The 17303-nt window shown below is 45.8% G+C and overlaps 1 protein-coding gene across 4 annotated transcripts in view; it reads left to right on the plus strand.

Moving 5' to 3' along the window:
- The window catches only part of LOC119803898 (MOB-like protein phocein), a 50694-nt gene that overhangs the window by 7424 nt on the left and 25967 nt on the right, over positions 1-17303 (plus strand). For 2 of the 4 annotated variants that reach the window (XM_038315373.1, XM_038315374.1), the window contains exon 1: positions 14805-14917. The exons of 1 other annotated variant lie outside the window; for it this stretch is intronic. In XM_038315373.1, the coding sequence (XP_038171301.1) occupies positions 14858-14917 (60 nt within the window). In that variant the 5' untranslated portion in view covers positions 14805-14857. Of the gene's footprint in view, positions 1-14804; positions 14918-17303 lie in introns of those variants that run through there. One more of the 4 variants, XM_038315375.1, reaches the window with a different exon arrangement.

The raw sequence follows: 17303 nt of genomic DNA on the forward strand, positions 1-17303 counted from the left end.
GTAGCATAAAAATGCAACACATCTTTCCATCATTAAGCAAATATTCCACAGCATAAAGGAATGTAATGGCTCTTAAACTAATATTCCACAACATTCCTCAGACACAGCGTACACATGAACATATGTAATACACATACATGTATGCAGCCAAAATATTCATACACAAAAAATACTGTGGTAGAAAACTGGAAGAGCCATTGCCCCTGGTGCTTACTCCAGAGTGATGGTCACTTAAGTAACCTTGTAGATAATCTGTGATTGTTAGCTGAGATTTTCGGAGTTGCACTTTTTGGGAATTTAAAAGCCTTAGTATGACCTCAGTCATTCCTGGCAAACCTGGGTTTTTTTGTTTTGTTTTGCTTTTATTTTTTGGGTTGTTTTGTTTTGTTGTGTTTTTTTGGTTGTTTGTTTATTTGTTTTTTGTTTTTGTTTTTTTTTTTCTTTTGCTTTTTTGAGACAGGGTTTCTCTGTAGCTTTGGAGCCTTCCTGAAACTCTCTCTGTAGACCAGGCTGGCCTCGAGCTCACAGAGATCCACCTGCCTCTGCCTCCCATGCACCATCACTGGTATTAAAAAGTCTTTTGCTTGTGTAACAATAAAGACATTTCTGGGAGGAGTTCTGAGTTCAGTCCCTCAGAGGCTGAGCGCCTGCTGCTCTTGCTAAGCCTTAATGCCTCATGCAGTGTCTCTCTCCGACTGTCCCCCAGGCCCTTGGGAGGCTGAAGCCGGAGGGCCACAAGTGGAAGGCCTGCCTGGGCAGCCTAGCATAAAGAGTGTAAACAGAGGACTGGGGGGGGGTGTAGCCCTGTGGTAGTAAATGCTTAGTATGTGTAAGGCCTCAGGTTCAACCTAAATTAATTATAGAAAATAGAAAAAAAGACTAAGGAGGCTGGGGAGATGGTGCAGCAGTCAGGAGCTCTTGTTGGTAGGACCTGGTTTCAGTTCCCAGAACTCACATGGAGGTTCACAACCCTTTGTCACTAGTTTCATGGGATGCCACCTTGTCTCTGACCTCTACAGGAAGCAGGCACACACACAGTGCACAAATATACATGCAGGCAAAGTTCTCATACATGAAAAAAATATATAGTAAAATAAAAAGGACTTTAAGGCAGGCATTGTGGTACATGCCTCTAATCCTAGAATCCATGGGGACAGGCAGGAGGATTGTTACAAAATCCAGGAGCTGGACCACGTAATGAGTTGCGGGCAAGGCTGGGCTGCAGTATGAAGCCACTTGACAGGGTCTTGCCAACTAATTTGGGCTGTCCTGAAGCTTGCCATGTGGATCAGGCTCACCTTGAATTTATAGAGATCTACCTGCCTCTGTTTCCTGAGGACTGGGATTAAAGGCATGTACCACCACACCAGGTTATATACAAGCAAAGACTTTAAAATAATAATAAAATGGATTTTTAAAAACTGGCATCCCAACCAAGTAAAACCTATTTTTAAAATTAATTTTTATGCATATATGTTTTGCCAGCATGTATCATGTGTGCCTGATACCCCAGGAGGCCAGAAAAGGGTATCAGATCCCCTGAGAATGGAGTTCAGACAGTTAGGAGCTGCCATGTGGGTGCTGGGGATAGAATATGTGTCCTTTGGAAGAGCAGCCAGTGCTCTTAACTGCTATGCCATTTCTCCAGCTCTCCAAGTAATACCCTAGGGCTTTTCTAGGGCTTTAAAAAAAGTGATTCTTCAGGTCTTCAGGTTCCAAAGCTACACAGAGAAACCCTGTCTCAAAAAAAAAAAAGTGATTTTACTTGCATGCCTGGTGCCCCTGGAGGTCAGGAAAGGCTTCAGGCACCTAGAACTGGAGTGGCAGATGTTTGTTAGCCATGGTTTTTTTTTTTCGGGGGAGGGCACATGGGGACTGACAGGATGGGACGCCGTCCTGAAGCTTGGTCGTCTATGAGAGCAGCAAGTGCTCTTAATCACTCAACCATTTCTCCAGCCCTTCTCCTCTCCTTTTTGTTCAAGAAACATGGTTTTTGTAGCCCTGGCCATTCTGGCTAGGCTTGAACTTGAATGTTCCTCCTGCCTCTACCTTCAGAGTGCTGGCTTTACAGGCGTGGGCCTCTGTACCCAGCTTCCAAATCGTATCTTAAAGATAAATAAAACTAAAAGTATTTCATAACTCTCTCTCTCTCTCTCTCTCTCTCTCTCTCTGTCTCTCTCTGTCTCTCTCTGTCTCTCTCTCTCTCTCTCTCTCTCTCTCTCTCTCTCTCTCTCTCTCTCTCTCTCTCTCTCTCGTCTCTCTCTCTGAAGGTCTCAGTAGTACAGACTGGCCTCAAACTATGCAGCCATGCCCGGCCTTGAAGCCTGATTCTCCTAATTCTTTCTGACATTTAGATTTAACTCAATCTGTGAAAGGATAGAGGAATTGGATCCGCTCCCTTGATTTAACTTAATCTGTGAAAGGATGGAGGAATTGGATCTGTCCCCTTATTGTCCACTTTTTCCTGGTGCAAGGGACTGAACCTAGCTGTTACCACAGAGCTCGTCTCCAGCCCTTCCTATGTTGTAACAGGAGAGCGAGCCCAGGCCTGGCAGTGTGGGCCTGTAATCCCAGTTCTCTGGAGGCTCGGCCAAAGGATCAGGAGTTTGAGGCCAGCATGTGCTGTACAAGATGGCCCTGTCTTGAACCATAAAACAACAATAAACATTTCACACAGAATACACAGGTCAGGAGGCTGCGAGATGCTAAAGGAGCTTGCCAACAGGCCTGACTGCCTGTTCAATCCCTCCGATCCTCAGTCACCCTCTGACCTCCACACGTGCACCTGACACGTGCCTACACACATACGTGCCTTAAATGAAAAACTTTAAGAATTGTCTTAGGATTTCTATTGCTACCATAAAACACCATGACCAAAAAGCAACGTGGGGAGGAAAGGGTTTTATTTCCCTTACACTTCCTTGATCAAAGGAAGGGAAGTCGGGACAGGAACTCAGTCAGGGCAGGAACCTGAAGGCAGGAGCTGTTGCGGAGGCCATGGAGGGTGATCATTACTGGCTTGCTCTCCGTGGCTTGTTCAGTGTGCTTTCTTGTAGAATCTAAGACTCCCAGCCCAGGGCTGGCACCTCCTACAGTGGACTGCTCCCCCCCAATCAATCACTAATTAAGAAGATACCCTAGCCGGGCGGTGGTGGCGCACGCCTTTAATCCCAGCACTCGGGAGGCAGAGGCAGGCGGATCTCTGTGAGTTCGAGGCCAGCCTGGTCTACAAGAGCTAGTTCCAGGACAGGCTCTAAAAAAAGCTGCAGAGAAACCCTGTCTCGAAAAACCAAAAAAAAAAAAAAAAAAGAAGATACCCTATGGGCTTGTCTGCAGCCTGATCTTATGGAGACATTTTCTTAACTGAGGTTCCCTCCTCTCAGATGACCTTAGTTTGTGTTAAGCTGACATAAAATTATCCAGGACAAAAATTAGAAAAGCTAAGTAGAGGAAGAGACCTACCTGGTCAGTCGTCCTCATCAACTTAGACCATGAAACACAACATGGACAAGTTCAACAGAACCGCCCATGGGCTGCCCATGCGTGCTTCAGCATTGCCAGGGCATAAATTTCATGTTTTTCAAGTCAGAAGTTAGTAGCAATTTAACTGAATATAAACTAAAAGTTTCCGGGGGGGGGGGGGTCAGTTACCCATTTTCAGTCAAATTTACATACATAAAGGCAAAATTATGTGGACAGCCACATCAATAAAAAGGAAATACTTATTGAATTTGTATAAAAACATTAGGTCCTGATTTATTCAATGGTGAAGATGCATTCCCATGTTTCCCCCTCTTCAGTTTTGCTCAGTCTGCACTGATGTTCTCTACGTTCCAACTCTGTCATGCGTTGTTTACAGTGGATTTACTTTGCCCTTAAGCCCGGAGTGTGGAACTCTTATCAACCGGGAGTAACATGGCCGTCACTGTGTTCCCATCAGGAGTGTGGAACTCTATCAACCAACATTAGCATGGCCGTAGAGGCTGCCACCACCGCTCACCAAATGAAAGAAAGAAAACAATGAACTGGACTGGAGAGATGGCTCAGTTGTTAACAGCACTGACTGCTCTTCCAGAGGACCCGGGTTCAATTCCCAGCACCCACATGGCCGCTCACAACTGTCTGTTGCTAGGGGAATCTGACACCTTCACACCAATGCACATAAAATAAAGTTAAATAAACCATAAAAAATATTTTAAAAAAATATTAAAAAAAGAAAACAATGGGCCAAGGAAGGTTGTTAGAGTTCAGAAAACATGTAAACAAATTACAGTAAGCACGTAGTAAATACTGACAGTTATTTACATTAATACATAGCTAAGTATTAACAGCCCTTTCCAGAGCTTTCCCAGGATGGACCGGTTTAAACACCGTTGTCTGAGCCGGGCGGTGGTGGCGCACGCCTTTAATCCCAGCACTCGGGAGGCAGAGGCAGGCGGATCTCTGTGAGTTCGAGACCAGCCTGGTCTACAAGAGCTAGTTCCAGGACAGGCTCCAAAGCTACAGAGAAACCCTGTCTCGAAAAACCAAAAAAAAAAAAAAAAAAAAAAAAAAAATAAACACCGTTGTCTGGCATGTACTATAGATTCTATCTGGGAAAGCATGAAATCAAGGCAGAGGCCGTAGCCAGGTTCAGGGTACACGGAGGACAGCCCTGGGCATGTCCTTTCGACAGACTGGGTTCTATAGCTATGTTCAGACATCCAACAAGAATACATGTGTCTTATAAATTGATTGCAAATATTTGTCACAGGCGGCACAAAGTCATGTCCAAGAATAATCCAGGGAACAAAGTGCACTTGAGGCGAAAGGCCCTCCGCCTTGTCTCCTAGAGTGTCTCTCATGGTTCCCGAGGCCTTGTTCATCACGGACATTCTTCTGACTGTGTTCTGTCAATACATCCTGCCGTGATGGCCATGTCCTCTGTGATGGGCTGAATGAAAATGGCCTCCATAGGCCCATAGCGAATGGCACTATATAAAAGTATTAGGGGGTGAGGCCTTGTTGGAGGAAGGGAGTCACTGGGGGTGGGTGTTGAGGTTTCAGAAGCCCAAGCCAGGCTCAGTGACTCTCTCTCCCGCTTGTGGATCTGGATATAGAATTCTCAGCTGCCATTTGCCTGTGTGCCGCCACGCTCCCCTGTGACGATAACAGACTAAACCTCTGAAACTGTAAACCACCCCAATTAAATGTGTTCTTTTACAAGAGTCACTGTGGCCATGGTGGCGCCTCACAGCAGTAGAACACTAGGATAGGTCTGACCCTCTGAAACTGTAAGATAAGCTCCGTCTCCTCTAAGTTGCTTGATCATGGCGTCTTATCCCATCAATAGAAAAGCAACTAAGACCCCAGCCATGAAGGAACAAATGGAAAATGAGGAGGGTAAGAATCTGCCTGCGAGGCTGGAGAGAGAGGTTGGGGATTAAGAGCACACAGCTCCTGTAGGGGCCCAGGGTGACGTTCCCAGTCCTCACATCATTTGGCTCGCCACTGCCTGGAACTCCAGTTCTAAAGGGATCTGATGCCTCTGGCCTCCGCGGCCACCTGAACTCACACGCACACACGTGCACACGCACACACGCGCACACGCACACTCATATAACTTAAAGTAAAATTTAAAAAAAAAGAATCTGTTCGTTAAGCTAATGCAAAAGGGAAATGATAATGATAGTCATCCAGTAGGGTCTCTGCTTCAGTGCTTACACATTCTACCTTGTAGTATAGCATTCAATACTTCAGTACTTATTCTACATTATAGTATAGCATTCAATACTTTAGTATTTACTCATTCTACGTTATAGTATAGTATTCAATACTTCAATACTTACGCATTCTACGTTATAGTATAGTATAGTATTCAATACTTCAATACTTACACATTCTACCTAGTAGTATAGAATTTAATACTTCGATACTTACACATTCTACCTTGTAGTATAGTATTCAATACTTCAATACTTACACATTCTACCTTGTAGTATAGAATTCAATACTTCAGTACTTACTCATTCTACCTTGTAGTATAGAATTTAATACTTCGATACTTATGCATTCTACCTTGTAGTATAGAATTCAATACTTCAGTACTTACGCATTCTACCTTGTAGTATAGTATTCTATATACATTGCCCTTCCCATTCATTTGAAATCTTGTGTGCTTTAGTGCTCAGGCACCGTAGACAGGAAGGTCCATTGCAAATTTTAGGCCAGGTCAGGCTACATAATGGGTTCAGAGACAGCCGCAGCTGCATGGCAAGTCTCTACCTCAAACAACGCTGCTTGCCTCCCAGACAAACACAAACCAAACCAAGAATAAATCAAGTCTTGGATGTAGCCTCTATGCACCACGTCTTTACATTTCTTTGTGCTCAGCCCAGTGGACAAGTCCCTAACATCCCCTAATGAACTCATGCTCACCTTAGTTTTTATAGTTACACCCTAGGTCACGCGTGGCATTTCTAGCATGTATTTAGAATGTATTAAGTGACATGAATCTGTATATGGATTCCTCAAAGAACAAGTCAGATGTGGTATATGCATTCTCTCCCTCTTCCCCATCTCCCTGCTAACCTGATCCTCCCCCACTCCTATCCCCACCTATCCCCAGTCTGCCCAGAAAATCAATTCTATTTCCCCTCCCACAGAGCTCCATGTGTGTCTCCTAGACCCCTCCTCTTTACTTAACATCTCTATGTCTATGGGTTATAGCTTGGTTATCATTTACTTACCCCCTAATAGCTACTTATAGCCACTTAAAAATGAATACATACTATATTTATCTTTCTGTTTGGGTTACCTCACTCAGGGTGATTTTTTTTCTAGTTTCATCCATTTGTCTGCAAATTTTATGGTGTCTTTTGTTTGTTTGTTTCTTTTTGTTTTTTTTAAAACAGGTTTCTCCGTAGCTTTGGATCCTGTCCTGGAACTAGCTCTTGTAGACCAGGCTGTTCTCATATTCACAGAGATCCACTCGCCTTTGCCTCCTGAGTGCTGGGATTAAAGGTGTGCACCACCTCTTCCCAGTTTAACTCATTTATAGTAATCTATATGCTGCCACATGGCTCATGGCTTGTTTCCTCATTTCGTACACATTCTGCTTGCCTGGCAGCAGGCTGGTATCTCCTTGACTCCGTCCTCCTTCTTCCCATCATTCTCAGTTTGGCTTTCCTGCCTAACTTCCTGCCCAACTACCATTCTGTCAGTTTTGTATTAACCAATGAGAGCAGTACACATTCATAGTATAGAAAAGGATCGTTCCGGGCTGGAGAGATGGCTCAGAGGTTGGGAGCACCGCCTGCTCTTCCAAAGGTCCTGGGTTCAATTCCCAGCAACCACATGGTGGCTCATGACCATCTGTGGTGGGGTCTGGTGCCCTCTTCTGGCCAGCAGGCATACACACAGACAGAATGTTGTATACATAATAAATAAATAAATATTAAAAAAGAAAACACAGAGACTTATTATTAGTTATGAACGCTTGGCCTTATCTTAGTGCTTGTCCCACTAGCTACTGTTACTTAATTTAACCTGTTTCTCTTCATCTACGTTTTACCTCAGAGCTTTCTATCTTTCTTTTATTCTGTATGTCCTCCTTTTCCTGCTTTTTCCATGTCTGGCTGACTGGCCCTGGGTGTCTTCCTCCTCTCTTTCTCCCTTGCTCTTGCTCTCTCTCTCCTCTCTCTCTCTCTCTCTCTCTATTTATTATATACACAATATGTTGTCTGTGTGTATGCCTGCAGGCCAAAAGAGGGCACCAGAACTCATTACAGATGGTTGTGAGCCACCATGTGGTTGGTGGGAATTGAACTCAGGACCTTTGGAAGAGCAGGCAATGCTCTTAACCACTGAGCCATCTCTCCAGCCCCTCTTGCTCTGTTTTCTCTCCATTCTCTCCTCTCAAGCCTAGATTCTTCCTCCTACTTATTCTCTTTGCCCAACAGCCCCGCCTATCTCTCTGCTGCCCAGTTATTGGCAGTTCAGCTTTTTATTAGACAGCCAGGTGCTTTAGGCAGAAAAAGCAACATATCTTTACATCGTTAAACACATGCAGCATAAACAAATGTAACACACCTTGTCAAAAAGTAATATTCCACAGCACAAACAAATGTAACGCACCTTGTCAAAAAGTAATATTCCACAACACAAACAAATATAACAAACCTTGTCAAAAAGTAATATTCCCCAACAGAAACAAATGTAACACATTCTTGCCTAGTTTAAGTAGGTCTACAAACATATCCTTAGGTTATGATTAAGCATCTTTTGGGTATATGCCCAAGAGTGGTATAGTTGGGTCTTATGGTAGATTGATTCCCAATTTTCTGAGAAACTGCCATGTTGATTTCCAAAGCGGCTGTACAAGTTTGCTCTCCCGCCAGCAATGGAGGAGTGTTCCCCTTGCTCCACATCCTCTCCAGCATGAACTGTCTCTTGGACTTTTGATCTTAGCTATTCTGAGAGGTGTAAGATGGAATCTTAGAGTTGTTTTGATGGCTAAGGATGTTGAACATTTATCTGTTTCTGTGATGGGGAACCTCCTTCAGCCAATGGCCTTTGAGAGGCTGGACCAGGTTGAGGCGTGGCTTTGGGGTACTGAAAAGCTGCCATCCTGCCTGCTCACTCCTCTCTTCCCACGCTCCACACCTTGATGTTGGACCCCCATTCCTGTTCTGTGAGTTTCCCTTTTGATAAAGAAAAGCCTTAGAATACTCTATTCGGAGTTAGTTTGGGGTTATTTGACTCGTGTTCCCCCCGCCCCCAATTTGACGGGTTCAGCATCATTTCTTTGCCATTTGTGTTTTCTCTATGGAGAATTCTCTACTTAGATGCTTCCATTTTTTTTTTAAAGTTACAGTGAGCCCACAAGTATTAAACAGTAAATGCACAGCCGACAGATCTATTAGACTACCCACAGGAAGTGTATATGGATACTCCTCCTGAAGCAACCCGCTTTTGCAACGCTATGGGGACACCCGTCCTTTGGATAAGTCGCTGTCAATTCTGCAGTGTGACTACAGAATTGTGGAATCATGGCATTTCTCCCTTCTCTAGTATCCCAGCAGCGTGTAAACCTGACTTTTCCTGTAAGGCAACTGGATACCTTCCCCCACACTATGAAGTTGTGGTGTGAAAAGGATTCAGTCGTGTTCTTGTTCTCATAGCCAGAATCTACATAACAATAGCCCCTCATAAACCTTCTTTATTGACAGTGTCATTGATAAGAAAGGAGCCTCCTACAGGAGGTAAGGTCTGCTCTAACAGCAGCCTCAGGAAGGTGGAATCTCCTGGTCTTCTGCTCTGACTTAACAGGCTACCTTCTATCTTGGTTTCAGCTAACATAGGATCATAACCCAGGAAGTTAACTGTTTATACAGGAAAAAGGCCTGAGTCGCTAAAACAAGCTTTAGAGAGAAAAATTTGTGTTGTTTTATTGCTCTGACTAAAACTTCAAATACTATATTGAATAGATATGGAGAGAGTGGACAGTCTTCTCTTCTTGATTTAAATGGAATTGATTTGAGTTTCTAAGTTAATGTTGGCTATATGCTTGCTGTAAATTGCCTTTTCGCATTGAGTTATGGCCCTTGTATCCCTAATCTCTCCAGGACTCTATCATGAAGCGGTGACAGATTTTTTCAAAGGCCTTTTCTACATCTAATGAGATGATCATGTTTTTTTTTTTTTTTTTTTTTTCGCCTTTGGGTTTGTTTAAATTGTGGATTACATTTATTTATTTTCATGTATTAAACCATCCCTGCATCTCTGTGATGAAGCCTACTTGATCATGGTGGATGATCTTTTTGATGTGTTCTTGGATTCAGTTTGTAAGCATTTTATTGAGTAGTTTTAGCTGTGCAGAGAGAGCTGAGGTATAGAGTTTATAGTGGGTTATAGAGGAGGAAGGGTAGGGGAGAAGGGGGAAAAAGGAGGGAGAAAGAAGGGAGAGAGGTAAAAGATGCCTCTCCAGAAGGGCGGAGAGAGGAGAAAGAGAGAGAGAAGGGGGGACTGAAGAGAAGGTGGGAGATCAGCTTGCTTTGCAGAAGGTGGGGAGAGGTTGGGAGTGGGCGGAGCTTGTTTCTTAAAGGGACAGGGTACCCAAGTGACAGACCAGGCCAGCCAATCACAACAATTGGCTCCCATAGTTTTCTCTGGAGCGGCACTATTGGGGGTGTGGCCTTGATGGAGGAAGTGTCACCGTGGGGGCGGGCTTTGCCGTTTCCTATGCTCAGGATACTGCCCAGTGTTTCAGTCAACTTCCTGTTGCCTGCAAGATACAGGACTCTCAGCCACCATCTGTCTACAGGCCTTTCCTGCTCTCACCATGGTGAGGATGGACTGAATCTCTGAAAGTATAAGCGAGCCACCCCATGTAAATGTTTTCTTACATAAGGTTCAATTCCCAGCACCCACATGGCAACTCACAACTGCCTGCACGTAAAATTTAAAAAAAATTAAAAAAGAAATATACTTTAAAAAAAAAAAAGAGTTGCCACGATCATGGTGTCTGCTCACAGCAATGGAAGCCGTGAGACAACAGGAAATAGGAGGAGGGGAGGGGGAAGGTTGACAGGGTGTTCTGCAGTGGAGCAGGAATGAGATTGGGGAATGGATCTGGGGGAACAGAGAGAGGTCTGCAGGCAGCACCCCTTGTTTTCTGGCAGACATCGTCTGTTATAAACATGTCTACATTTCTATTAATGTTGAATTATTGCTTTCATACTCCACGAGACGAGGAAGAGGACCACGGAACCGGATCTCCACTACAAAGGAAGAAACATTGAATAGTTTCTTCAAAGTATTATTATTCATCAACAGGCATGAGAATCGGGATTTATTTTTCAAAGATTTTATGTATATGCGTATGTTATGGACAGTTTTTATGCCAACTTCACACAACTTAGAGTCATCGGAGAGAAAGGAATCTCAGTTGAGGAAATGCTTCCAAAAGATGGGCTGCAGACAAACCCATAGGGCGTTCTCTTATTTAGTGACTCATGTGGGAGGGGCCTCCTGGGCTGGTGGTTCTGGGATCCATAAGAAAACAGGCCAGCCGGGCAGTGGTGGTACTTGCCTTTAATCCCAGCACTCAGGAGGCAGAGGCAGGAGGATCTCTGTGAGTTCGAGGCCAGCATGGTCTACAAGAGCTAGTTTCCAGGACAGGCACCAAAGTTACAAAGAAACCCTGTCTTGACAAACAAAGAAGAAAAAGAAAAAAGAAAGCAGGTTGAGCAAGCCATAAGGAGCATGCCAATAAACAGCACCCTTCATGGTCTCTGCATCAGCTCCCGCCTCCAGGTTCCTGCCTTGCTTGAGTCCTGGCCTTGGTTTCCCCAAGCAGATTATAATTCAGGATATATAAGTGAAATAAACCCTTTCCTGCCTATGCTGCTTTTGGTCATTGGATCTCACTGCCACAATAATAACCCTGAGAGTGTGATGAGGGTGTGTTGCATGTATGTGTATTGGCATGTTTGCGCAGGGGCTCATAAAGGCCAGCGGAGAGCATTGGATCCTCTGAAGCTGGAGTTACCGGCACTTGTGAGCCACCTGTGGGTGCTGGGAACTGAGGCTGAATCTTCTGCAAGAAGCAGTAAGCATTTTTTTTATGGTTTATTTAACTTTATTTCATGTGCATTGGTGTGAAGGTGTCAGATCCCCTGAAACTGGATTTTCAGACAGTCGTGAGCTGCCATGTGGTTGCTGGGAATTGAACCCGGGTCCTTGAGAAGAGCAGTCAGTGCTCTTAACCACTGAGCCATCTCTCCAGCCCGAGCAGTAAGCATTTTTAACTACACAGCTATCACTTTAGCTTGACGAACGACTAAGATACTATATACTTTATCTCCCCCCTTCTTCTTCTCTGTCTTCTCTCTTCTTTCCGTTGCTGAGGGTCAACAACCAGGCTTTTTTTTTTTTTTTTTGCTTTCTGGGACAGCCCTGTACCACTGAGCTGCACCTTCATCCTTGACTTCCTTCTTTTTATAACTTTATCCTCTCCTTCCCTCATCTTTCCCTGCTATAAACTTTTCCAGCTTGCAGATCATATCTGCAGACTGACAGGAATGAAATTGTGAAGGTTATGATGTAGAAACACTTCAGTCAACACTAAAGAGCAAGGTTCTTTCTGTGAGAAAGGTCAGCGTTGACATCACCATGCAAAGTTATCGGACTTTTCCAAGGGAATGAGTGGAATTTGTTGTTTTGAGACAGTCTTATTCTAGCCCACGGTGGCCTTGCTCTCCTGATCTTCCTGCCCCTTCTTCCCCAACAGCACATGCTTTAGAATTTAACATCTACGACATACCTTTCTTCCTTTTTTTCTCTCTGTCTTTAAATGGGCTGAAATCATTTAGCAAAGCTGGAATTAAGAGACCATTTAGATGCTGGGCTGTAGTGGCGCACACCTTTAATTCCAGCATTTGGGAGGCAGAGGCAGGCAGATGGATCTCTGTGAGTTTGAGGCCAGCCAGGTCTACAGAGTGAGTTCCAGGACAGCCAGGGCTGTATAGAGAGATCTCAGAAAACAGAAACGAACAGAGAGTAAGAGGGAGAGAGAGGATATTAAGATGAGCTTCAACTGTAATTGCTATCTATACTCAGGGAAAGTACTATACAATCCTAAATCTCTTCTTTCAATCCTAAGATTTTAAAGATGGAAGAATGGAAGACATACTTAGCTCTCTGGGGTCTCACAGACCCCCTCCTCTGTGTCTGGTACAGAGATGATAGTTAAGTTTTATTTTGGTTTTTCGAGACAGGGTTTCTCTGTAGCTTTGGAGCCTGTTCTGGAACTAGCTCTTTTAGACCAGGCTGGTCTCGAACTCACAGAGATCCGCCTGTCTCTGCCTCCCGAGTGCTGGGATTAAAGGCCTGCGCCGCCACCACCACCACCTGGCTTGTCTGAAGTTCTTGATGCATTAGCATAAGCACTAGTGATAAGAATTGGCGATTCCTGGCTCAGAAATGTTCTCCTCCAGGACCACATCAGGCAGCTCACTACCACCCGTGACTGTAGTTCCAGAGGATCTGACGCCCTCTCCGGTCTCCAAGGACACATGTAGGGCACACACAGAGACATCTTCCTAGTCATATGACACTTCTAGGGGACAATTCATCCCTGAGGAAGGGCGAGCAGGAACTCAATGGGAGAAGCTGGAGGAAAGGACGGGAAGTAGCGCCCATGAAAGAACAGTGCTTATTGGCCTCTTCCCATGCTCAGCTTATAAAATTTCTCAACCAATGCTAGACTATACTACCCACCCATGGGCAGGGGCTTCCCACATCTGTCATCAATAAACACTACTTCAGAGACATGCCCATTGGACAATCTGATGGAGGCAATTCCTCATTTGATTTGTTTTTGAAAAGACAGCATAGCCCCGGTTGTCTCTGAACTCTCTTTATAGACCAGGCACACCTTGAACTCAGAGATCTGCCTGCAGCTGCTGGGATTAAAGGTGTGCACCACTATGCCTGGACAGTTCCTGGATTTGAACGCCTGGTCTGCAGCTTGAGATGCCATTGGGAGGCTGTGGAACTCTAACTGTGGCTTAGCTATGAGAGCTGGTCACTTTGGGTGGGCCTTGATGGTGATACCAACCCCTGGCTCCAGCTCCAGACCTCTGCTTCCGAACTGTCGGGACATGAGGATCTGCCCACCTCACGCTCTGGCAGTTCTAAAGACAGCCCCTCCCTCCTGCCAATGCCCACAACTGATTGAATGTATCCCTTGGCACTCTAAGCCAAAACCTTTCTCCTTTGATGAAAAAGAAATTCTGGTAAAAGTGCTGTGGTTTCTTTTTTATTTTGAAGAGGACTGAGAAGACAGAAGTCCTGCTCCGAGGTCCTGCCCGGCCTCCAACTCCATGGAGCCCATGCTGGTTTTTGATTCGAAACAATTTTTTTCCACTTTTTCTTGCTTACGTATTTATTGAATCTTACGTGTATAAGCTTTTACCTGCGTGTGTCCAGGGAGTTCAGAAAAAGGTGTCAGGTCACCTGGATCTCCTCCAAAAAGAGGAAAAACAACAAAACAGCAACGAACACAAACAAAAACCCACAAGAAAACAAAAACCCCACAACGCTTAAAAACAGAAGGAAAACCTGTAATTTTGTTAATACATAAAACTGTAGTAACACCCATCAGGGACTATTCATTTCTTCCTGCTTCCGACTTGCAAAATGGGAGCTAATTTAACTCTCCCTTTCTAACGCACAATAGCAAATGGCATTTTTTTTTTAATTTGGAGAATCTGAGTCTTTTATCTACGGGAAACCAACTTGTCATTGAAAGAGTCCTTGGATTTAAGTGAGCGGACCACAGAAGCAACGTTCACCAGGGCCTCCTGCCCCCCCCCCCTCACCCCAGTAACTGCCCCAGGCAATCTGATTGCAGCCTGGGTTAATTCCATGAAGATTCTGTGAAAATCTCCCCAGACCGTCCGGTGTGTGCCGTCCCTTAATGTCAGGGTGGCTTTGCAGAATTGCGCTACGTACGGCAGGTGCTCGCTCACACACAGCTTCCCGAGACGGCCACTGTGGTGCACACTGCCTCGCCAGCGAACAGACAGTCGAAGGACACACGCCCGCGCGTGACGCAGGTTCGGTCACTCGCGACACAGACCTTGAAAGGGGCTCCCGACCCCGGCTTCCGCCCGCATCTTCCCCTTCGGCCTTGGCGGACGGTGCACGGTTCTACCCCCGCCCGCTCCTCCTCCCACCGCCCCCTTCCCGGCGTGCCCCGCGCAGGCGGCCGCCGCGCCCCGCCCCCCCGCGCCGCCGCGCCCCGCCCTCCGCGCCAGCGGCCGGCCCCCACATCCGGGTACCGACGCCCGCCAGCCTCCCAGACTCTGGCACTATGGTCATGGCGGAGGGGACGGCAGTGCTGAGGCGGAACCGGCCGGGCACGAAGGCGCAGGTATCGTCTCCGCGGCTTTCCTGTCGCGGACCTGGCGGGGCCGAGCCGGCCCGGGAGAGGCCGGGCCGGGGCGAGCGGGTGGGGGCCGGGGCGTCCCGGAGCCGGGATACCCCGGCCTGCGCTTCCGGAGCCGCCGAGCGCCCTGGAGGCCTGCGAGGCGCGGGGCCCCGGGGTGTCCGGCGAGGCCCGGGGCTGGAGCCCGTCCCCGGCCGCTGCCCGCGGTGACTGGGGACCGGACGGGCGTCCCCGCGTCCCGCCGCCGGCGTCCCGGGCTGGAAGCACAGCCCAGCTCCGCTCCGCGCCGGTTTGGCCACCGAGGTCCCTGGCCGCTGGTCGGCCCCGGCCAGTTTGTCCAGCCGGATGCAGGTGGCGATCGCTGGCTTCTTCCTCGGTTGTTTGTCTTTGCCACCACTCCCTTCGGCTTCCCCGCGGCTGCTCACCGGTCCGGCGAGTTTTTGCCACCAGGTTGCGACTTGTCTCGTGTCATTCCTTGCGAGTCTCCTTGCTGATACGTGCGGACAATAGTCGGAGTGGGCTGATTATAATAGACCGAAAAAGCCCTCCGATGTCCCTTTTAGTAGGGCACTAGTGGGGAGTACATTGGTGCTGCTTACGATTTGCAAACCTGGGATGCTTCCCGGTATAAAAAGGAATTGACAGTCAAACTTGATGGGATTAATCGGCCCGCGGAAATGGCCTGTCACAGAGGGAGTAGATGTTCTAAAATCAGGAGAGATCTGTTTAAGATGTAAATTTTAGCAGCCAGTGTTCTTTTTGCTGCCTAGCCTGCTGCTTCTTTCCGTGGACTGAATAAACTTTTTCTATTGAAAAACGTAATTTTTTAAGCGACATGAAAATCAAGATACTTATGCTACTAAGTTTTAGAGAATCCCCCTCTCCCCCAGACATGGTTTCTCTGTGTAGCCCTAGCTGTCCTGTAGGTCTGTAGACGAGGCTGGCCTCGAGCTCAGAGATCTGCCTGCTTCTGCCTCCCGCCACCGCGTCCGGTGTCGAGAACTGCTATTGCTCCTATTCGTTGTTGATTTTGACAAGGGTCTCAAAATCAGGCTACCCTCGAATTTACTGTGTAGTTGGAGATAACCTTGGACCCAGGTCCTCCTGTCTCCACCGCTCCAAGGCTGAAATTGCAGTGCGCACCACCATGCAGGGATTATGAGGCGTTGGGAAATGCTGAGCCCACAGGACCCTGTGCCTGTTGGAAACCGAGCTACATTCCTAGCCCTAGAGAATTGCTGTGAAAACCATTATGGATTTAATTCCAGCACTCGGGAGGCAGAGGTAGGCGGATCTCTGAGTTTGTGGCCAGCCTGGTCTACAGAGTGAGTTTCATGGGTTGTGAGTTCCTTCTACTGACAGTTTGCCTTCATTCTGTTGGAAATTTGTATACTATGTATACTTTTACTATTTGACAATCTTTCTAAGGGTTCTTTTTTCAAACAGCTATTGTATGTAGGCAACATTTTTTTCCTAATTTTTAATTTTTTTTTTTTTTTTTTTTTTTTTTTTTTGGTTTTTCGAGACAGGGTTTCCCTGTAGTTTCTAGAGCCTGTCCTGGAGCTAGCTCTTGTAGACCAGGCTGGCCTCGAACTCAGAGATCCGCCTGCCTCTGCCTCCCGAGTGCTGGGATTAAAGGCCTAATTTTTAATTTTAAGATCACTTTTTTTTTTAACTTCTTGGTGTTTGGGATTAAATCCAAGACTTTTTCTGTGGTAAATTAAACATGCACCTTGTCTCTTGGCTGTATCCTTAGATGAGAGTTTTAAAATCTGAAAAAATTATTTAGAATAAATACCACAACATGTCCTTTTGCATATGTGAATAAGGTTAGGTAAAACGTAATAGAAAAAAAATGAGGATTAGAAGAAAAAATTGCATTTAAGCAACCTTCCCTGTTTATCACACAGCTTTTCTTCACTGAAGTAGTCTGTTCCATAGTGTGTTGATCAGAGTTAAGTGGCTGAGAATGACCTTGAAATTCTCATTCTGCCTTCTTTCCTGAGTGCTAGAGTCAGGCATGTGCTGTAGAACATTTTGAAAGTTAGGCTAGAATATAGACAATATGTGGTTGGTTTTTAATATATGTTCACTGAGTTAAATGAGTACATTTATTGTTAGATTTTATTTTTCTCCTAAGTGTAACAAATGTCACGGTTATGTGTCAAAACATTTAATTCTGAGTTTTTTTATTTTTGTGACAATTTTGCTTTATATCTTGTGCTGGCCTAAACTTTCTGTGGAGCCTAGATTGGCCTTGAATTCTTGATTCTCCTTGGACAGCTTCCCCGTCATTTCATAGCTGTATCTATCTCCATCTGTCTCCGTATCTATAAAAACACACCGTGCATGCTGCTTGCTTGCTTATGTA

This window comes from Arvicola amphibius, chromosome 18, assembly GCF_903992535.2.
Source record: "Arvicola amphibius chromosome 18, mArvAmp1.2, whole genome shotgun sequence".
Taxonomy (NCBI): Eukaryota; Metazoa; Chordata; class Mammalia; order Rodentia; family Cricetidae; genus Arvicola; species Arvicola amphibius.